Raw genomic sequence first — 22,176 nt, 5'->3', positions numbered from 1 at the left:
GTGTGAGTGTGTGTGGTTGTGTTCACCCAGGCATGCCTGTGTGCATGAGCAGTGCCCAGGCCTGGACTGGGGGGATTGAGTGAGATTAGCTGTAAGAGGATTACAGACCATGCCTCATTAGCATACTGATTCACTGCCAAAAACACATACACATACACACAAAATCTTCTTCTTTCCTGTTCTTCTTTTTTTGTCATCTGTCTGTCTCTCTCACTCTTTCATTCAACAAACACATTCTCTCACCACTTTATGCACTACACCTTCATCTGTGGGTTCACTTTGTGTTCAAGATATGTGATCTCTTTATCATGATACAGTATGAGTGTGCTTTATTACAAGTGCACACAGACAAAGAAGAGGAAACATGTACCTTTCAAGAATAAGAAATACAAGACACCCACAAACTCAGGAGTACAGATAAGTACATATAACACACAGAAAGACCCCTTGTCAAAAACACAGTGTCACACACACAAAGGCTGGAGTGTCATACCATGTGGTTATTGTGTTACTTTCTACACATTTGACAACCACTCACACAGCCTCGTTGGCGCAGTAGGCAGCGCGTCAGTCTCATAATCTGAAGGTCGTGAGTTCGAGCCTCACACGGGGCAGAGTGTTTTGAGGAAAATTAGCTACATTGAAACAAAAATAGAAAAATAACTATACACACAACATGGTGCAAATAAAATACACACCTTCAAAGACAGAAAAATGGGCCAATGGACACTCATAAATACAGATAGACTTGAGTGCCATCCTCAATGAACCAGCATTATTATTAGCACTCTGGAGCAGCTGCACAACAGCTGACACTGAGTTTCAGTCAATAGAGTTTCTGCTATCAGTAGGAGGCAAGGCAGTCAGAGAACTGTGGCTCACTAAAGTGCTCTCTCCCACTCTGTCTATATCCCCTCCCTTTCATCCCTTTCTGCAACCACTTCTTTTCCACTGGGTCTCTTTTGAGTGTCTTATTTAAAAAAAATTGTGAAATTATTTGAGAGCTGAGAAAAACACTGCATTGAAATTAAAGCTAATCTAATGCCAAAAATCAAAGAATCTTATGTTCTGGTTTGGTTTCTAAGAATTATCGCACTTCAGGATGCAATTTTGGACCTCTAGATTCAGACTGCAGCACATACAGATCTGAGTCTAATGTCTGTGATTCTGTGCTGCAAGTTATCAAGCTGACTGTAAAATATGAGTGGATTATGAAAACTTCTTGCAAATGTATGTACTATTTGGTTTTCCCTTCATCTCATTTTCTATTATTATTTCTTTTGACATAGTTATATGATTAGTTTTTTGCTTCCTTAAACCTGCGAGCCCCCTCTTTTGTCATGGCTTTAGTCCTGGGTCATGACACATACATTGTTGTTATGGCGTGCAGGGATCGACTTGTGATTGTTTCTCTCCCTTTTTTTCAAAATATTTGTAGACCTGTCTATAGCCTCGTTGGCGCAGTAGGCAGCGCGTCAGTCTCATAATCTGAAGGTCGTGAGTTCGAGCCTCACACGGGGCAGGTTTTTGAATCATTTTAATGGTGCAGCCTCTTTAAATACTTGTCCTGGTTTAATTATGAGATAATCTGTCAAAAGTACTTGCTGATGCTTGCAAATAATGCTGGAGAGAGGGAGGATGACTTATTTGGCAACTACAATTCCTCTATCCTTACAACTATGAGCTATGAAGCAAGAAGCCAGTTTAGCAAAAATCAAGACAAATCGCTCGATGACTACTGCATAAGGTCTACATTTCTAAATGAGCACTGGTACTTTATAAGTAACCATTGGGCATAGGAATCTGTGGTATGAACTTAAAACCAGAACTACATGTTGTCTAACAAATTTCAATACCGGTGTCATGTTTCTTTGCATATTTTCATGAGCAAATACTGCAAAAAAAACAAAACAGCCTCAGTGGCGTAGTAGGCAGCACTTCAGTCAGAGAGTTTTATCAAACCATATTAGGCAGTGACAGTGACAGTAAGGGAAGCAAGCAGTCAGTGCAGACACAGCCTCGTTGGCGCAGTAGGCAGCGCGTCAGTCTCATAATCTGAAGGTCGTGAGTTCAAGCCTCACACGGGGCAGGAGTTTTATCAAAATAAATTTAACTGACATCATAATAATCCATTATAGAGACATACACCAACGAGCCACAATATTAAAATCTGGTAACTGGTATAACTGTGACGTGTAGGAATTTAGAATTAATCTGTTAACAAATGAACTTGAAAACACTATCACCACACTATAATTAATTCAGAACTGAGCCCGCAACATACGTGATTCTAAAATGGTGTTTCTTTTATACATATACAAGTGACTGCAATGCCTCTAAAGTCAAAATGCCAGAGCAGCATCGCCACATTTAACCTAATGAAGAAACACATGACATGTATTTCTGATGAACACTGATGGAGTTCTGCACTAGACCTGAGGACTGAGACCAATTTATACATCACACACACCAAATCATTTCAACAATGAGAGAGAGAGAGAGAAAGAGACCCATACACACATTCACTAGACTGACTGCCAAATGCACCATATCATTATTTCTTTTGTTGTGTCCTTAGTCTTTTCCTACTTAAACCTCTGAGCTCCCTCTTTTGTCATGGCTTTAGTGCTGGCTCATATCACAAAGCATCAAAAGTTGATTAAAGCCTTTGTGTGAGCATTTTGGTGTGCAAATTCAGTGTTGTCATCGAATACGGAGATTAAGTTGTTATTGTTTCTCTTTTTTTCAATACTTCCAAACTTTCCTATAGCCTCGTTGGCGCAGTAGGCAGCGCGTCAGTCTCATAATCTGAAGGTCGTGAGTTCGAGCCTCACACGGGGCAGTACTTTAAGATGAAAACCAACTATGTTGCGTAAGAATGATTAATCTTTTAACAACTACATTGAAAACATTTTCTTTTTTATGACAAATTATGCATCTATGATTGTCTTTAGGATTAGTAGACTGCTCTCAGTCCAGAATTTCTCCTGCTCGTCTTTGTTTGTTTTACACTATCCAGCACCCTGAGACCATACCTCTCACCCATCCATGCACACACAATCAACACCGTCTAGACTGACTGCCATATACCACTGAATTCCCATTTCTTTTGTGCTGCAGTTATATCTGTAGTTTTTTCCTTCCTTCAACCTGTGCTATCCTCTTCATCATGGCTTCATTGCTTGGTCATGACACAAAGCATTTAAGGTTGATTATAGACTTTGCGCACAATTTGCGCGAATTGTGTTCTTTGACTTTTTCTATGTTTGAAAACACTTTCATGACCTCACTGGCGCAGTAGGCAGCACATCAGTCTCATAATCTGAAAGTTGTGAGTTTGAATTTAACACGGGGCAGGAGTTTTATTAAAATGAATCACAAAGTGACAGATAAATGCAACAATGTAAACTGTCAAAAGTTAAGTGCAAGTTGTTTGGCAAAGAAATTTCAAATCTGATTACTCATAGCAAAACCTGGATTTAAAACCCCACCGTTATGGCAATAAAACAAAGGATGCTGGTCAGAACCAAACTGGGTGAGTTTTGGGATTATCTTAAACACAAGGTCACTGGATGCCCTGATTTGATAAATACTGAAGGTGCAGGAAACATGACTTAGAATTTAGGAAAAAATTTAAATAATTTTTTCCATTTATATCATGATAATCTTCCTGATTTCCATCAACGCTGTAAGCTGAATATACGAATAAAACTAATGGTTGTAGTCTCATAAACTGAGCCTACAACACCACTCAATATAACATCCACCGTTACCTGATGAGATCACAAATTCATACTGGTTGACTCAACTGTCAAAAAACATGAAACAGCACAACATAAAATCTCTTTTAAGATGGGTTTCTCATTAAAAAAGACTTGAGTCATTGTTTATCCATTAATGAATATTCATATGACAAAGATGCTGACAACCAAAGCACATAGAGTAGGCTTTTTAAAATGCATGTGTGTTTTTGGTATACCATATAACTGTCAAAGACAAGTGCGAGAGAAGAGAGAGGAAAGGAAATAAAGAGAGTGATTCAAAGCATAAAGCTGAACCAACTACAACTGAAACCTTATGCTGTTATGTTATGCTATACATTGTGTTAAGTAAGCTATTACTAAGGTTGATATTAACCTTCATTACAGTATATTAGGAAGTGCACATAATATTTCCAAATGAGATGTTAAGAGAGAAATATAGATCTAACATTTGGACAACCCAGAGCTTACTATTCAAGGAGAGTTTCATAACAGTCAGCTGGGATTGTGTGGTGATGAGCATTGTAAATGTGTTTCACACTGTTTCACTTTGTAAATTTTCTAAGTTTAATCAGAATAGCAACTTTTAAGAATTTAGTTTTTTTCTTTTTTTAACTTACAAGTTTAATTGTCTGGAAAATTACTTTTGGCATGAGTGATTAACTGGATCGTGAGCAGCTCGAAAACAGCCAAAAACAACACAGACACTCACACAGGCACACAAAAAAAATGCAAATATACTGATGGGCGGGTGAATGTCCATGCTCTTGTTCATTCAAAGCAATCCTAAGCAGCTAACTCAGGCAGAACACAGCACACACAACTGAATATTAGTTTCATACAAATACATGAACACCTGCTTATTAGTTTCACCTGACAACAATTAGCAGCATCCTAGATAATGCAGTCAGAAGCCAACACACCATTAGAATTATCTGAATGAATGGGCTCATTAAAAACAATAAACTAACCACTCTCTAGCAACATCAAGGCTCTGTGTGTGTGTGTGTGTGTGTGTGTGTGTATATATATATATACACGTGTGTGTGTGTGTGTGTGTGTGTGTGTGTATATATACACGTGTGTGTGTGTGTGTGTGTGTGTGTGTGAGTGAGAGTGAGTGAGAGTGAGAGAGAGAGAGAGAGAAAAGAAAACAGGAGTGTGTGTGAAAGACACATAAAGAGGACTATCATGGAAAAAAACCCACCACTGATGAGAAGTGGACAAGTATGGCTCAGAAGTCAAGCATAAAAGCCTCATCTGAGAATGTTTTACTTGAGTGGAGTGCAAAGGCAGAAAGTGCTTGTGAAAAACAAAGCATTGTTCTATACAACAATACAAGTGTGAAGGTAAAGCAGTTTACCAAAAGGGATAAAGGAGGATCTATTCATCCATGATGTTTACAGCTAATTATTCAGAGCAATCACACTTAAATTCAGAAGGGTAAAGAACAAAGTCAAATAATATTACTAAATTATTTTAAACACCTAATCATAATTGTACTACTACTACTACTACTTAGCACAAAACACAGCTTCAGTTCCATTTCATTTCAGCCCAGTGTTTCCCCTTCATGCACTCTACAGCAGTGCTCATGGGCTTAGGCAGTAACTCCAACCCACTTACGCAACACTGATAAATAATAATAATAAAAAAGAAAAAAAAATGAAGTCCTAGTATGAGCCACTTACCCAAGGCCTGGGAGGCAAATGCTGCCATAGCACTCTGCAGTCGGTCCGGTCTTACTGCCTGAACCAGTAATAGCTGGAGAGGGGAGAGCAACAAAAAAAAAAGATAAACTGAGAAAGAAAGAAAGAAAGAAAGAACAGGTATCCATAAAACTCCCAAAAAACTTACTTAAATATATCAAACAAAAATGTTACATATCCAAAATGTAAGTTTTTAGGGAAAAAATAGCCTAACTTGGATACATATCCATTGTCAAATTCACTGAGGCTGTAAGACACAAAGAGAATGAGTAAGTCAGTTGGTTTAGTGATAAGTGGCTGCTGTTATGCTCATGCTTTGAAATTAAGTTTGGAATTAAGGATTATGTTTGGCAGCCGCCAAAATATAACATTTATAAATAGCTGCACATGGCACTAACTACACTAAAGCCTAATCAGTTGTTTTCCTGACCCATGGACTAACTCTAAACTTCTGATATGGTCTGAAAATAAGTTGTTCAATTTGGATGATGAAATGACTGGTTTTGATTGAAAGCTAACCTGCTGGAAGGGAGTAATCTTCTTGGCAATGGAGGATGGGATTTCCTGTTCACACTGTGAGCTCTGCGAGAAGGACAGCCAAAGGTCTGAATCACTCAAACACAGGGACTGGTAGAGGGCTGGGAATGTAGCCTGTGAAAGAAGGATGGCAAAAGTTTTAACAGGTGAATGACAGGTCAAGAAATAAAGTTAGATGGATTTAATCTTTAGTTCAGTAAAGAACACTTTACTGGCATTCTATTTAAATCCAATTAAATTGTTATCAAGTATTAGTCCATATTTAGTCGCACATTGCACAACTCCTGGTGTAATAATGTACCTAATTTATATTGAATGTGTATGTTTGTGTATGTCAGTGTCTATATCAGGGGTTTACTTTAAAAATGGCCACTGCTCCATGCCTCTCCATATCAATCCACGAGGGGAACTCCTGCAGAGAGAGAAGAGGTATAAGTCAAGGACAGAAATAGTATCGTGTTTTCTCATTTTCAGAAAACAAAAAAGCTATGCTCTTACCTCTTTCTTAAACATTTCTCCTACGATGGATCCAGTGAAAACATCCCAGTCCTACAGTAATAACAAGTGTTAAGGTTGACATTTGGTAGCTCCAAAGACAACATTTCTATATTTAAATTGTCACTGTAATCAGTATTCTAAAATGCAGATGCAAAGATACTCACATTCTCCTGGAAGAGTTCAGGGTACATGCCTTTCACAAAGTGCATAGCAAACATCAACTGGTCAGCCTGAGACAGAAATAAGGAGACAGAGAAAGTTTGATACATAGATGGTATATGTATCAACATATGAGAGCATGCTATTTTGCCCTGCTAAAATCCAAACCACAAACAAAGAAAGTCAAGGTAGAGCTAAAACTTTAGCATCTCATCCACACCGAGGGCAAACACACTCATATTCCCACTGCATGATAAGCAGCTCAGGCTGCCTCCCTAAAGGGCTTGTAAAGTGTTGCTACAGCCTGACAAAAAAGCCCCAAGGACTTCAAGAACTACACCGGCTGATGTATCATCCCCACACTCTCTCTCCCTTTGTGTCTGCCTCTCTTTCTTTCTCATCTGCTGGTCAAGTTTGAAAGAGATAACAGTCAAAAGCCACTACTCAAGATGCTTATCCCACCTATGAAAGGAAACTGAAAGGCAGTGAGAACAAGAAACTCCAGAGGATACAGTAAATGTGTCAGGAGGAGAAATGGAAAGACAACAGAGAGAAAGAATGCAGGGAGCAAATATACAGAAATTTACACACACTTGCGCACACACACTGCAATGCAAGCACACACACACATACACCAAATGGATGATGCAGGATGAATCATTTTTTCCTCACAAGCTGCAGCTTTCTTTTTATCTTGATTAAAACTTAGAAACAACTTTCATTGTTTCATTCTCAATTTCCTGCCACAAATATGTTTGTCTGTAATACTTTTGGTCTCTATGATTTTTGTATCAACTCTAAATGAGAAACACTCTTTTTTTTATCTGTACATACCTGACTTTAACATTTGTTAAAAGCATCATATCAATGTCTTATTTCTCACTACAGTTACAGTATACATTATTACTGATTCGCTGATGTTCTCCAATACAAATAACAATACCACAATACTTATTCACCAAACTTAATAGCAACTGCTGATAACATTCACAATGAAATACATCCACATTGCCTCTGCACTGGTCATGCATATTTATGCAAATCCGTAAGTAGAATTCAATTCAGTAATACTTCTCAGTGTTGTGTTTTGTAAAGTGGCAATAAGTCAAATGACTGTGTTAATCTAATCAGTCTGGCTATTCACAGTAGCTGCTATCACTGCTACCAGATGCAGGCATTGTTACTGAAAAATCATTTGATCAACCAGGTGGGCAACTGGGTCTGTGCAAATTAATGTTTACCAAATCTTCAAAAACCTTCCTAGCACATGTCTGGCTGTCACCTTATATCACACCCTGTGCATCAGCAACAGCTGTAGAACCAGCTTGAGCTGCGGTGGGGCTAACCTTCAGGTTAAATTTGGGCCATATCTCTACACTGCCATGCCCTCTCTCCGACCCTCTCCATGGTTCATCTCTTGATCTGATGTCTGAATGATTTACACCAAGCTGCCAAGCTCAACTCTAGTGAAGTGACGGTGGATAGTGCTGAACCGGGGGAGCTGAGCAATATCATATGACTGGTCAACAAAAGAATGGCACGATATCCCATTTATTGTTTTGTTTCGTTTTGTTATGTGAGTGCATGCGTGGTTGTGTGTGCGTACATGTCTGTGTTTTTTGAGTGTGTGCATATGTGTCAGAGAGAAATGAAGCAAACAGAGTGCAGGGAAGTCTGTGGGTGTGTGAACTGCTGTCATACTGACACTCTGACAGGACAGGAACCTCAGTAGACAGTACAACCTGGAATATGTCAGACTTCAGCACATCACTACAACTCAAACTACTGCATGCACACAAGAGATGAACCCACATACACATACACACAGTTAACCTCCTGAATGCTTGTACCTGCCATCTCACACAGAGGCATACATAAAGACCTAACATAACAAATTTGTGCATGGATATATTGATATTGGACAACATTAAACACACACAAATACACAATCTTATTGTTGTCCATCTTTGACAGTTTACTACTGTAAAAATAGAATCACCTCAGTGAACAACCCTCCAGTGTACACCAGTGTGCTGAGAAGAAGAACTTTAATGTTGTTACTGTTAAATGATTTTGACAAACAGGAAAATCCACAAAGGTGCTGTATATAGATCAGAAAAGCCTAGGTACTGTTGCATCTGAAGCACTTATTTTGTCAGACTAAAGTCACAATTGCAGGTCATTTCAGGGGTACGAGGCAAGATCAAAAAGTTCCTAGACTGTTGCTGTGTAACATGGTAATATAAATGCAGCAAGTGTGAGCAATAACATTTGTGAGTTAGTATTTTGTGTTACATTGTATGATCAACATCTAGACCTGTGTTATGGTCTTGTGACCACTTGCAGGTGTGCAATTTAACAATGGAGGAGAATACATCATATATGTACACTGCCCCACTCTGTCCATTCTGTAATTTTTACTTAATAATGAATTTGATTTACCTTTAAAAACTTTATATTAATTGGCAAACTGTCAAACATCATATACACTGAGAAAATTCCCAATGAATCACATATTTTCCATTTAAATTTACCATGCCTGACAATTGAGGGAATACTATTAAGAGTAATGTTACATGGTTAACTCCGGGCACCATACATGAGCATGGACCCCATTTAATTTTAACTTCAAATGAATATTGTCTCACTCAGTGCATTCATTTATAGAAAACTAAAGCTGTTCAAAATATAAAGCATGTCATTACAGGTCAAATAACATAAGCTTAATAAGTTTACACCTACCCCCCAGATAAAATAAAAAATAAAAAACAATTTTTGTTCATGAGAGGTTCAACAATCAATATTTGGTAGAGTAACCCTGATTCTTTATTACAGGTGTCATGTATCTAGCTATGCTGAATCAATACCTTATTAAGCTGAATCAGTTTTGTTCGTGGTGGAATTAAACACAAACATAGAAGAGTCTCAGTGCCTCTAATACCATGACAAAAATAACGCTATTCCAAAAGTACGGGGTGGTCTGTTCATTTTTTTTCCCCCAAAGATGTATATCATGATGTTTTCTAATCTCGATTCACCTTTTCCTCTCCAATTATCCTCTTCTTTTTTCTCTCATCACCCTGTCCTCATTTTTTGTCCCCTCTCACTCATTATCCACCTTTATCTTTTCATTGGACACCTTCTCCCCCCTCTCTCCTTCTCTCCCAGCAGTTATCTCTTTGGTAACACAGATGGGGGTGTTGACAGGAGGGCTGATAATGTAGTCCAGTGCTTCCTTGCCACTAATAACTGGGCTGCTGCTGTCTTTATGTATGTGTGTGCATGTGTGTTTGTTACAAGTATCGAGTAGATAGCCTCTAGATGTGGTCAGCACTTAACAGCCACCCTGATTCTGCCTGAAACTTCCATTACCATGCAGGCAGCAGCACACACCACACACACACACACACACAAAAGGCACAGAAATTACATTTACCATTTACTGCCTGATCGATGCAATGATTGCTGTGTTGTTCAATATTTGACACTTCATTAGTGTGTTAATGGCAGAGGTTTGATTGTATAAGTTACAAATATATGTGTTTATCTGATTGTTGCATTTGGTCTTACTGATCAATAAGAATACTATTACACTACCACTTTACATTATAACATCTAAAATACAAAAAGAATTTGGTGGTGGAGAACAACTAACAACAGAACACTTGCATCATAATTGGCTGGATAGCAAATTGTAATGGCAGTGAGGGAGAAAGGGTTGGGTTTGTAAAGCAGGTGTATACAAATCAGAATGCCATGATAATCTGAAAATCTATTTTAATATTTGTTGGAGGCACTTTCAGCTGTTCAGTCTGCATTTAAATTTAGGAATGCTATGCCAAATTGGGTGATGAGCTTCAAAAATTAACAAATGTAGTCTGCAGAATCAACTTTTTTCACCAGTTACTGTTTGACAAGTCAGCTGAGGACAATATAACACAATAATAACATCAGGTAGCTTAGCAAAAGGATTTCTTTGTGAGAGGAAAGAGTGGATACATTTCTTTGGCTTATGGTGAATGATGTGTTTATGACTGATTTTTGTTTTTGGATTAACAACCCATGATTTGAATCAACTTAACAAGGAACTACAGGGCAGAAATAAAAAATTGCTGGGGATCTTGATAAAAATATGTGTTTTTCAAAACAAGCTGACCCTGTTTTGCAATGCAAACCCATCTAATGCCTCAAGCAAAATGCCTCATTTGTTGTCACTACCCACTTATCCCACTACCCACCACTCTATACAAATCACTGAGTGATGACAGGAATTTTTAGAGATGCTCAAAACCATATTTGTGGTTTTCTATTTCTGTCTCTTTGTGAGAGTGCATATTACCTTGAAAAGTGACCGGCAGACATACTCATACACCATATTCTTCAAGCTGGCCTCCAAAGCAGCAATCCTGGCTTCAGTATTCTCTGCTTCCTAAAATGCACACACATACACACACAGTTAGTGAGGTGAGATATAAAAAGGGGCAAGGGCCATTAAACTGGGTGAGACTGAGGGATACCCTGTCACTAAAGAGACTCAGAGGATTTATTTCTCAGTCTTCGTTAATATGAAACAGTCCATGTGTCTGTGTTTTATGTGCTCAGTTCTAGCTACATTTGTGCTGGTAGTGTGAGCGGTAATGGAATTAAAAAGTTAGCAGTAACATTTTTATTCCAAAGCGTCCTTTTTTTCATATCAGTCATATCAGGATAACCTGACTGACTCAGGGCTGTTCAACAGACAAAAAGACATTAGCTTGTATCTCTTTTCTTCTTTTTCACACACTTACTGTCTTCTTCTCTCTGACACACAAACTACCACAGAGAGATCAGACATGAAGTACCAAGTACTTCTCTTGCAGTATCTTTTACGCAGCATCGGGGCAACAGTATGGAACATAAACATCCCTCAGATAATCAAAGGTGAGATAGGAAGAGGAAGAAAAACCTATGTGAAACAGGAAAATTAGACACAGAGAGGAAATCTGAGAAAAATGGCAAAAAAAGAGAGAAATGCCATGTGGATTTCTTGCTTTTTGTTCTCTAATTCCAGTTCAGCACGTCTGGCCTTCTGTTTTTCCTGTCTGAATCTCTGTTTGTGAGAAAATAAGAGAGTGTTATGTCAGACGTGAGAGGCTAAAATTTTCCCCCAGATCTTGAGAACCATCTGCAGCTCATGACAAATCAAACTCAAACTTGGCCATTCAATACAACAAACAACCAAAAGATAGAAAGGGCAGAGAGTCCATGTATTCTATCCACAAACCTACCTACCTACACATACATACACACACACACACACATACACACGCAAATGTAGCAGTGGTGACCAGCTGCTGCCTGGTGACATTCTTGGATGACAGCACTGGCTCTAACAACCCACACAGGATTTGGGGAATTAGTGCTCAATCTCTAAACCCAGTGTCTGTTTGTGTGCCTGTGTGTGTGCCTGTGTGTGCACTCTGGTTATCAGTGTTTAGGGCTCAGATGGAGAAAAGCAGCATGATAGACAGCCTATGATGCTCTCCAGCTGCACAGGTCAGATTGAGATAAACTTGCTGAAGAAAACAAAAACGCATTGATATAAATCAAGCTGACTTCAACTGAAACATCCAAAATAATCAAAAGAAGGTTTATGGAATCAAACTCAGTTAATCAAAAAGAAGTTTGGTCTTAGATTGCTTTTTCTATCAACTTTTTCAAGTGATGCATGACTTAATGCCAACCGAAAACTCACAGCTTTTTAAAGGAATATGTCAACATTTTGGGAAGTATTGTGGGGAGGGGGGTGTTACATTACTTTACTTACATCACTTTACTGTTTTTCAACAGGCACAGGCTTTTCTTTTCTACATTTTATATTTTACATAATATTCCTGCAACCTTTATCTTGAATTCATAACAAAACAACAATGGTGGAAAAGACCATCTTCAGTTCTGCTGCTCTGTCTGCTCGCCAGTGTTTGCTCCTGGGTTAACATGCAGGAATGAGTGAGGTCAAAAAACTCATAAGCTCTGCCACTGTATTTCATCAAATATAGTAACAGAAGCACATTTTACATTAAAAACCGGTTTTAGAAGCAGAGCTATTCTTAGACAGTTTCCCATGAAATGCAAAGGAGCAGAATTGACCTTTGCAGTAAACAAAACCAACGAGCATCTTCTAATACTGTGGAACCAGGTAAAGTATATCACCCAAGCTTTACTGTGTGTAGATATATGGCTTATTAGAATTTTTGATATAGGAAGTACTAATGTTGGTATCAGTTCAAAGACACAATATTTTGAACAATTTTGCGAGATAAACATGTTTTAACACTGCTGTGCTGGATGGAAATGGAAGCACTATAAGAGTTGTGTGGAATCCAGTCACCTTCTTGGCCTGAAGAGCCCTTTGGAAGAGGCGCAGAAAAGAAGCAAGGCTGAAGCGGTACATGTTGTTGATCTTTGACAGGTCTGTGATGACAAAGTACATCTTGCTGGCACTCTCTGCAAGAGGCAGGTAGGCATCCCGCTCCTAAAATAAAAAGAGAAAAAGAAATAACAGAGAGAGAGAAAATGGGAGAGAAACAAACCAAGAAGCAGCAGAAAAAGAACCACAGATATTTTAGAGAGTTACAGAAAATACAGAAGAGGTATGGATGGTAGGGGAAGGGGTACATAGGGGGATGGATAAGCAGAAAAGCAGAATAGAAAATATTCATTTCAATCAAGATGGAAGGAGAGAGAAAGTGAAAGGAGGATAGACAGCATAAGGTGTGATAAGACAGAAAATGTGTGAAAAAAACAGGGAGGTGCATTTGATAAATAAAAAAATAAAAACAACTAAGAGAAATGAACAAACACAGTTCTGGTGTAACACTGCACCCTAGAGGACGATTATGTAATGCACCTACAGTGGATCCTTGTTTGCACATCTGTACAGGCTGATGTTTGTGGTGTGAGAAGTGAGTGTAGCTGTGAGTTTGTGTATCTGTAGTCCACTCAGGCCAAATATTAGATAATACCACATCATTGTAGGTAGCTGCCTAAACTTTTCAATTTCAGTAAAAGTATTGGTCTGAATATAAGATGATGCTTTGTTCCAGAAATGGTGGAGTCACCTTACATTCACAGAGTGGGCATAACTCCACACATTCTGTGTCTGTCTGTATCATTGACTGTTGTTATCTGCATCTTCCTCTGTCATGTCCCTCCCTCCCTCTGCCTGTCTCTGTTTTCCTCTTTCTCTGTCACAGCCTTCTCCACACCTTCTGTCTCTCTTTCTTTCTCTCTCTCTCTCTCTCTCTCTCTCTCTCTCTCTCTCTATCTATCTACCTCTCTCCATCTCTCCAAACTTCCAAGTGCGCTGATGATGCTTAGTTATTACACTTCCTTAATCCAACTGGTTAATGCTTATTCTCTTTGAAATGGTAAAACTGAATTAGAAATACCACTAAGACATAGCTAGGCTTTTCTGGATTTGTCTGTAACAGGCATTACAGAAAGTTACAGCGTCTTTATTCCTACCTGTAAGCTTGCAAGCTGCTAAGGGAGCTTACCACACAAACAAAACAACAGGTCATCTTTTTGACTGGTCAATACAGAAAACTGACTGGAAGAGAATGCGGTGCAGTGAGCAAGGCATATCTTTCATTTATTTTTTTATTTTTTTTTTTTCCCCAGATTTTGTGTGTGTGCGTGTGTACGTGTGTGTGCCTGAAGCACAGTACCTGGTCCAGGGATGCCTGAAGCCTGTGTGACTCCAGTAGTGAGTCCTGGATCAGGGCACTGCTTGCCTTGGTCTGGTTCAGACTGTCTATCAGCTCCCTATTCTCCAGAATATTACCCTGAGCTGTGGCCAGGGTCTGACAAAGGATAGACAGGTACAAACAAAAGTTATGACAATGATTAGACATGGGCATAAAGGGAGTCCTTGATAAGTAAAAGAGAGGAATAGAGCACTGCCATGCCTTTGTCTTGGGGTTGGGGTGGGGGGTTCACAAAAAGTAAGAGTATGTTGCTATGTATAGGTCAACTGGCTGAAATCTGTGATCTGATTAAAGTTGCAAGAGCAAGAGACGTCACTTTATAATGGCCTGATGTGAGGAATTTTTTTTTTTTTTTTTATTTAAGCTTTCATTGAGTGCCATGAGTCCCCCACTCCATCCTGTGGAATCTATTCTCTGAAACGAACTGATAAAATTTATTCAAATAAATTCAAATAAAATAGATGAGAAAGCACTGGAGCATGGAAATGTCAAGTTGAATATGCTCCTACAATTCTAGAATAATTACATGTCTAGTACCACTGAAGCACTGACATCCTGCTCTTGGCACTATCTATGTGTGTGTGTCCAAATTTCCTTTAGACTGTGTGCACAAAAATGATCATTAGGTTGAGTGTCTATGTGTCACAGTGTCCATCAACTGTGCATATATGTGTGTGTTTGATTGTGAAAGAGGATAAGCATTAAGCTCTGTATGTTTTTGCCTAAAAGTACAAGAAGCCCCATTAAAATATTTGGACAGTAACAATCTGTTTGATGTTTTGGCTCCATATTCTCATTACCATGGATGTAAAGTGACACAACGCCTGCCTACAAATTGCTCTTTAGAAGTTTGAAGTGCATAAATAAGTGAAAAAAAACGCAATACAAGAAAGTTTGTGAATTTACTCCCAACTAACATGCCTGGACAGAAGATTTAAAAGAACATTTTCAGGGAGACAACTTTACTATGGCTATGTTTACCAGCTGTTTCGGAGGTACAAAAGACACCTAGTAATTGGATATGCATCGACATAACCTAAAATTAAAGCTGACAGCTACTTAGATCCATGCAGATGTACCATTACGGGCACATAATGGTCGAAGCTGCTTAAGTTCTGATCCATCATAAAGTTATAAAATAGTTGATTGTTTAAAGCATGGATTTCCACAAATTAACTCTGAACTATACAGTAATTACAGTTATCAGCTAAGGTAGTCAACCAACTACAGAGTCTGGTTGGTGCAGAGAAAAAAGCACTCCTCCACCACCACATATACATGGGTTTAATGCCAGGCAGTGGTGCTTCTGGCTTGGCTGAGTGCTCCATCAAACACATGTGACAGTGCTCATGGGGGGGAAGCCAGTGACAGATCACATCCTTGTTGCAACACTTGCAACTCCTCCTGCTTGGTCTGTACACATTGTCTCATTCTGTCTGCTACACCCTCCTCAGGCCAACAGTGGGAGTTAGCAACAACAAAGTCTGCAGTGCAGGGAGAACTGAGCAATCCAAATTGAGAGAAAGGGGGACTTCCACACATAATATTGTCTAATGATAACACTTTGACTAAAGATACATTTTTATCACTGGGGTACATAAGGCCCTGCCCCAAAAACAGGCTTTTGTACTCCAAAATGTAGAATTCTCCCCTACTTTACTCTCGCAGTGTATGCTGTATGTCTGTTTGAGTACCTCTAACAGTGACTCTTCCAGCTGAGCCAGCTGTATTTTCTTGTCTTCCTCTTGTTGTAGAAGTCTTGTTTTCTCAGTCTCCAATTCTGGCTTCTCCTGCTGTATGGTCAAGGCTAGCAGCTGACACAGACACACAAACACAAATAGGCAGGTGTACATATAGTATAGCTATAACATACAGTATATAGTCTATATCTGTACTGCATTATTTAACTATAAAAGCACTTGTTCCATGTGGATTTTGCTCATAAAGCATTAAAATGAAAAATGACTGAGTCAAACTGAAAGATGAGAAGTTACAGTCAAAATAAGAGCAGACCAAACTTTTAGTACATTTTTTTTTTTAATTTTACTGTACTGTTTTATTTTACAAAACATCACCACAGACTATGATCTCACACACCATGGAGGCTAATTAACACTGCTCCAACAAAGTGTCAACAAAACCAATCATAGTGTAGATTCACAAACGTACCATTTAATGCCAAGTTGTTACAGTGGGGACTGTTTGTATGTGTGTTCGAGCGTGTGTTAAGTGGTTTACCTGTCCTCGCAAGCCTGCCCTGGTGGTTGTGAAGTTGACCTCTGTAACCACGGAAACAGCATCAGGGGGGATGAAGGGGGTGGGATTCCGCGTTGCCAGGAAGAGACGGAAGTCCTCGTTGTAATCAATAACCTTGTCTCCTATCTGAACCACATATCTAGGACCTGTGTGTGTGTGTGTATGTGTGTGTGTGTGTGTGTGTGTTTTGAGGTTGGACAGAAAGAAAGGGAGTCTCTGTTAATAACATATACTGTATCATACAGACTTGTAACTTTGTCCTCAAAGATCACTTTAAAACCTGTCCTCACCCTTTTACATTCTGCTCTCCTCTCCTCTCTGACTACTAGAAGTCTACTACCATGCCTTTGTCTTGCCTCTTTTTCTCAGTCCTGTTCAACACCACGTGGATAACTTGGCCTTTTTCACACTTTCTCTGCCCCCTCTCTTTTCTAATTCAGCTTCAAATAGACAACCACCTCTCCCTGGATGATTCAGAGCTTTATGAGTCACCCTCATCTTCACAGGTATGTTTCAAACCTCTGTTTACACTTACGTGATTGGTATGTAATTATTTAAACTAAGAAACTAAAATATCACAGGTTATCACAGTTATATCAGATGCTTCAAAAATAGTATGAACATAAAATATATTATGTTAAGGTCTTTTAAACTTTATTAGGGAATTTCAGGTAGCATTTCTGAATAAAACAGATTGAACCAGTCACTACAGAGCAAATCTGCATGCTGATTAGCAAGGTTGCACTACATGTAAATACCATCACTTCTTTAAATGACTTTAAATGTGTCTTTCAACTTTGTTAAGCACTTTGATAGCACATATATAAATAATACACGAGTGAAGAGTCACATGTTTTAAATAATGGACTTAGTTATCCCCTGTGTCAAGAGGAGTTATGTTGATTGCCACCAAAGGCATGTCTGGTGGGTGTATGTACTGTACGTGTATGTCATTACCATGAAGTTGCAGACAATTGAATGTGACAGTACGAGGGTGCAGAATAATGGATTTCCATGCATACATGTAAACTTAGAGTCTAATTCTCTCTATATATTGTACTTACAGCTTTCTTTCAAAAAGTTCTCTCATTCTAGAGCAAGAGGAATAAATACTTGGAAAGAAATGGCATCCTGATGGAAAACTACCACCCTCTCTGTATGGTCTATTTTTGTGCCTGTGCAAATAATGGTAATTGACACAAGAAAAATAATTAGTTTTATATGTAACAAAGAATGTTGTGAAATGAAAGCAATGATAGTGTGACAAACTTGATTTCTTCTTTAAATTGTCTTTATTTATCCACCCTCTTCTTTCTTCACACTTTTCTTTCCTGAGTCATCTGTAATTCTCCCCCACAGTACACTCAATACTCAGTACACTCATTACTTAACAGGCTGACTTAGTTTAACGTACAGTTATTTGTCATTTGTCATTTTCTATAGCCTCTGTCATGTCAGCCTTGCTCAAATTTCATTATCACAGTAATTAACTGTATTTTGGGGGGAATCAGTTGAAGCTTCCTCATAACTGCATGTGTTAATTTCAGGCTTTCAAATTTTGGACATTGTTACTGAATGTGTACTTGTTTCTCTAATGTCATGTCGGCTCACCTGCTACTAAAAAGAATCCTCCAAACCAGTTGAATGACACACTTGATATAGTAGACATGATGGGTCACTCAGTATTGAACTCAATATTTTGTGTCTGACGGAGAATTAAAGCACACTGTATCCATAACCTCAACGTTATTCGCACAGAGCAAAGCTTTTGTCAGTAGGGAGAAAACCTATGTTTTTTTTTTGCAGACCACTCCATGCACTTGTCAGGACTAGTTAATTAAACTTTAAAAACCAACAAGGAGCAGAATGGCTAGCACTGGTTAACATAATGATTATCATGTTTAGGCGATATTCCTCAAAATGGGATTTCACTACACTTTGGAAAAGTAGCTACAAGCTTTTTACTTAGCAACCAGTAGTTGGTGAAGTCTCTAAATTGCACTCAAAATAGTTGTGATGCATTAAAGAATCAACTTTTCCCTCCCATGCTTTGTATCAAAGTGCTGTTTGTACTTGTGAGGGGCTGGGCATACCCTGGGCTATGAGGTCCCTCCTCAGCAGTGGGTAGAGCACAGGTTCAACTCCATCCATCTCTTGGATGATGAGGGTTTTTCCAAATCTGACTGCCAGCTCCAGGGATGTCATGAAGTTACTATCCTATAGGAGCAAGCACACAGATACAGACATACACACACAGTTGTAAGAATACCTTAATTTCTGGTACTAGTTGGTGACACAGTACATTGCAACATATCAGAAGTCATTAGTAAATACTCAGGAATATAGTCCAACATTGATTATTGAAATCAAACAATTTGTTGTCAACAACTGGACAGATTGAGGAGAAAAGTGGCTTAATCATACACTCTGTCAAACAGTGTTGGCAACTGAATGATAAGGGTGCAGTAATGGACTAAAATAAACTTGGTTTCATCAGACAAGAGGAAAAAGATCAATCAAGGACATCTCATGAAACACTTCAAAGAAACATGAATTGCTTTAGAGAGTCCTGCAGACATGAAAGTTGCCTCACTGGTTTAGGGTTGATTTATTCGAACAAAACACATCACCAGTGTGTGTGCATGCATGCATGTGAAAATGAGTTTGCAAATTCAACACAACAGTTAATTACCTCTCTTGTGTGTGTGTATGTATCTGTGCACATGATTATGTGTGTGTTTACCTGCTGGTTGATAACCTCTAGTCTATGCTCTTTGAGATGTATACGTAGCCACTCTGTAGCTCGGGATGACGGGTCAATCAGGAACGGACAGGCAACGCTCTGCGTACAGAACAATTACAAAGAACTGTGTTTCAGGTTAAGCTGATTTGGGATAGTTTTACTTAGAAAGAGGCTCAGCTACTGAGGAAAAAGAATGTGTGTGTGTGTGTGTGTGTGTAGTTCAGTCCTGTCCTCACTGCTGTCATGCTTATCGACCAGCGTCACTCCTATGCCAGGCAAAGGAATGAAGTCCACCACCCTCCTTTCATCCTGTGCTTGTCTATTTCATGGTCTCTTGCTCAAGGATTCTCTTTTTCAAAGCATCTAGAACCTGTTTATTGTCTGTTCTTCCACAGCCTTCTCTTACTCTGTGCACTGATAGAAGCAACCCTGTTGTCTTTTTTTTTTTTGTATGTGTGTTCTGCACAGCTATAGTTAACAACTAACTCAGTATTTTCAGTTACTACTATTACTGAAGTGATTTTTCAATGTGTTGCCTTAATCATCTTTGTAGATATTTGTAGAAAAGCTGATTGATTGAGATATCTTAGTTGATCAAAAAGCGAGTGAAAAAATGAGTTAAAGAAATCTAAAAAGCAACCAATCTAACTTCAAAATGTTTGTGGGGATCTATATATGTGTGTTTGTGAATGTGAAGGTATACAGTAAGATCCTTGCTTTAATTTTCCTTGCACTTCAAAGTACATGGTGATTACATAAACATTTGTTTATAAGGGAGACACGCACACACAGACAGTAAGAGAAACCAAGGGGCTACAGGAGACTAGGTGTTGGCTATAAGGATGAATGATGGAACAACTTCTTACCCGTAACTTGAGAGCATTGATCTGAAGGCAGCAATGGTAAAAACAGCACACGATCACAATACAGACAAATGGAGGATAGACGAATGGCAACAAGACCATAATTCTTGATACAACTATTAATACAGAAACTGGTTGTTACAAGTAAATTCTGGAGTTATATTGCACTTTGATGTATTTTAATAAAGTGCACACAAAGCATAAAACAAAGACATATTGTAAGCTAAAAAGTTCATGGATATGGGCAGAGGAAATTGGCAATTAGTGATTAAAGTTCTTTAATTACATACATCATTCTATGTCATGTCAAAAAACTGATATGTAATGAAGGGAACTGACTGAAAAGCAAATGAATTTCTAACCTGTAATATGACCAGGGCATTCTCCATGGAGAGGTCATCAGATGGCAGCCCTTGACTCTTCCAGATCAACTGCTCACTCTCAGAGCACAGAAACAACCGCAAGTCAAACCCTGATACAAACACACACGACACAAAAGCACAAGCTTATTTGTTGCTGTTATACTGCACATGCTCACTGAAAAGAGTACTGGTAATTTTAATCAAACCCCAGATACTGCAGTTAGTACTGCAGCAGCCACTTAAAACAAGTCTCAATTCAACCAACTTGCAGAAAAACCCTTCGATGAACACAGGGATTTAGAAACGTTGTTGGATGACTCAGCTGTTTGGGATTTACATGCACATCTCAAACCCCCTGGGTTGCTGAGCAGAGTTATATGGTCTCAGCTATTAATGAGACAGTATTAATGAGACAGCAATTAGTGCTGAAAGAGACTTTGCACACATTTTACAGGTTCATTTGTGTGGATGGAATATTAATATCTGAATAGAAGGGCTGATAAATGAAGTAAATCCAGAAAGTGAAAAACAGGATTATGTGTGAGTTATTTTATCTGAGTATTTGTTAAGTTATTCACATGATTAAAAATAAAGATGCTTGTTTGACTGAGGGATTAAAGACAAAACATAATTGGGAAGTTAGGTAGTTCCTTTGGTGTTAAGTGTAGACTTGAAGTGGTTACAAGTTGAATGGTGATGAAACGATTTTAAAACTCCCCATTTCCATAATTATCTAATCAGCATTCATATTTAGAAGATCTAGGACCTTGCAAGTGCTGTACATATGTACCTTGTGTATTGATGTGTGTGTGTGGGTAGAAATGCGTTTGTGTAGGCTGTTTATAGTGGGACTTATATAGGCATATGCTGGTGCTAGTGTGTTTGTGTTTACTCTGTAGTCCAGACTGAGCCATCCATGTCTCCAGACAGTGTCTTCTACGATCTTCAGGTGCTGCAGACAGATAGGTGATGAAGGCTGCAGCAAGCATGGCCCTCATAGGGAGTGTATCCAACTCATTCTTTATCTCAGACATCTGATTGAAACAGACAAGACAACAGACGGGGAGGGGGCAGTCAGGTAGGAGATTAAGGTGAGAAAATTATGAAAAGATGAGAGATGAGAGAAGGAAGGGCACCATGAGGATTAGGAGGAATCAAAGTGAAGAATGTAAAGCAAGGCTTTACAAAACTGATGAACCATAAACTCACCTCGTAGCTCCAAATAAGTGAAAAATGTCTACACTGATTCTGACAAGAACAAAAGATAAAAGTAACCCATCAATGGATAAAGATGCACACACCTTTGCAGATTATGAGCTGATGCGACATTACTGCAGTGATTTCTAGGTTGGTCAGGGTTCTTTTGGGGCAGTCTGGTTCCATGCCAGGGGATCACAAATGGACAGCCATATTTGGTAAATAACTATGCATTTGGCTCTTTTGTCAAGCTTAATGGTTCGATGTCCACACTTCTGAAGTTGCAGGTTTTCAGGACCATGTAATTGCTTCTCTGCTGTATTAATGCTGTCTAACATCCTGC

General features: G+C 38.8%; 1 protein-coding gene and 4 non-coding genes across 9 annotated transcripts in view; 4 read left to right on the top strand and 1 right to left on the bottom strand.

Moving 5' to 3' along the window:
- LOC108886628 (cytoplasmic dynein 2 heavy chain 1) overlaps positions 1 to 22,176 on the bottom strand; it is a 97,640-nt gene that overhangs the window by 33,816 nt on the left and 41,648 nt on the right. For 3 of the 5 annotated variants that reach the window (XM_018681602.2, XM_051065363.1, XM_051065362.1), the window contains exons 67-81: positions 21,529 to 21,670; positions 20,637 to 20,746; positions 20,278 to 20,298; positions 19,412 to 19,510; positions 18,762 to 18,885; positions 16,651 to 16,814; positions 16,107 to 16,226; positions 14,374 to 14,508; positions 13,035 to 13,178; positions 11,004 to 11,093; positions 6,670 to 6,735; positions 6,506 to 6,556; positions 6,366 to 6,419; positions 5,990 to 6,121; positions 5,453 to 5,525 (exon numbers count right to left, since the gene is read on the bottom strand). In XM_018681602.2, the coding sequence (XP_018537118.1) occupies positions 5,453 to 5,525; positions 5,990 to 6,121; positions 6,366 to 6,419; positions 6,506 to 6,556; positions 6,670 to 6,735; positions 11,004 to 11,093; positions 13,035 to 13,178; positions 14,374 to 14,508; positions 16,107 to 16,226; positions 16,651 to 16,814; positions 18,762 to 18,885; positions 19,412 to 19,510; positions 20,278 to 20,298; positions 20,637 to 20,746; positions 21,529 to 21,670 (1,525 nt within the window). The remainder of the gene's footprint in view (positions 1 to 5,452; positions 5,526 to 5,989; positions 6,122 to 6,365; positions 6,420 to 6,505; positions 6,557 to 6,669; positions 6,736 to 11,003; positions 11,094 to 13,034; positions 13,179 to 14,373; positions 14,509 to 16,106; positions 16,227 to 16,650; positions 16,815 to 18,761; positions 18,886 to 19,411; positions 19,511 to 20,277; positions 20,299 to 20,636; positions 20,747 to 21,528; positions 21,671 to 22,176) is intronic. The other 2 variants (XM_018681604.2, XM_018681603.2) reach the window with 1 other exon arrangement.
- On the top strand, positions 542 to 614 carry trnam-cau (transfer RNA methionine (anticodon CAU)). Its single transcript has one exon. It is a non-coding gene; the product is annotated as a tRNA-Met (tRNA).
- On the top strand, positions 1,450 to 1,522 carry trnam-cau (transfer RNA methionine (anticodon CAU)). The gene has a single exon. It is a non-coding gene; the product is annotated as a tRNA-Met (tRNA).
- Positions 2,017 to 2,089, top strand: trnam-cau (transfer RNA methionine (anticodon CAU)). The gene has a single exon. It is a non-coding gene; the product is annotated as a tRNA-Met (tRNA).
- trnam-cau (transfer RNA methionine (anticodon CAU)) lies at positions 2,770 to 2,842 on the top strand. Its single transcript has one exon. It is a non-coding gene; the product is annotated as a tRNA-Met (tRNA).

This window comes from Lates calcarifer, linkage group LG21 (assembly GCF_001640805.2).
Source record: "Lates calcarifer isolate ASB-BC8 linkage group LG21, TLL_Latcal_v3, whole genome shotgun sequence".
In the NCBI taxonomy this organism is placed as follows: domain Eukaryota; kingdom Metazoa; phylum Chordata; class Actinopteri; family Centropomidae; genus Lates; species Lates calcarifer.
The sequence above is the reverse complement of the archived record's forward strand: the minus strand, read 5'-3'. Positions and strand labels throughout refer to the sequence as shown.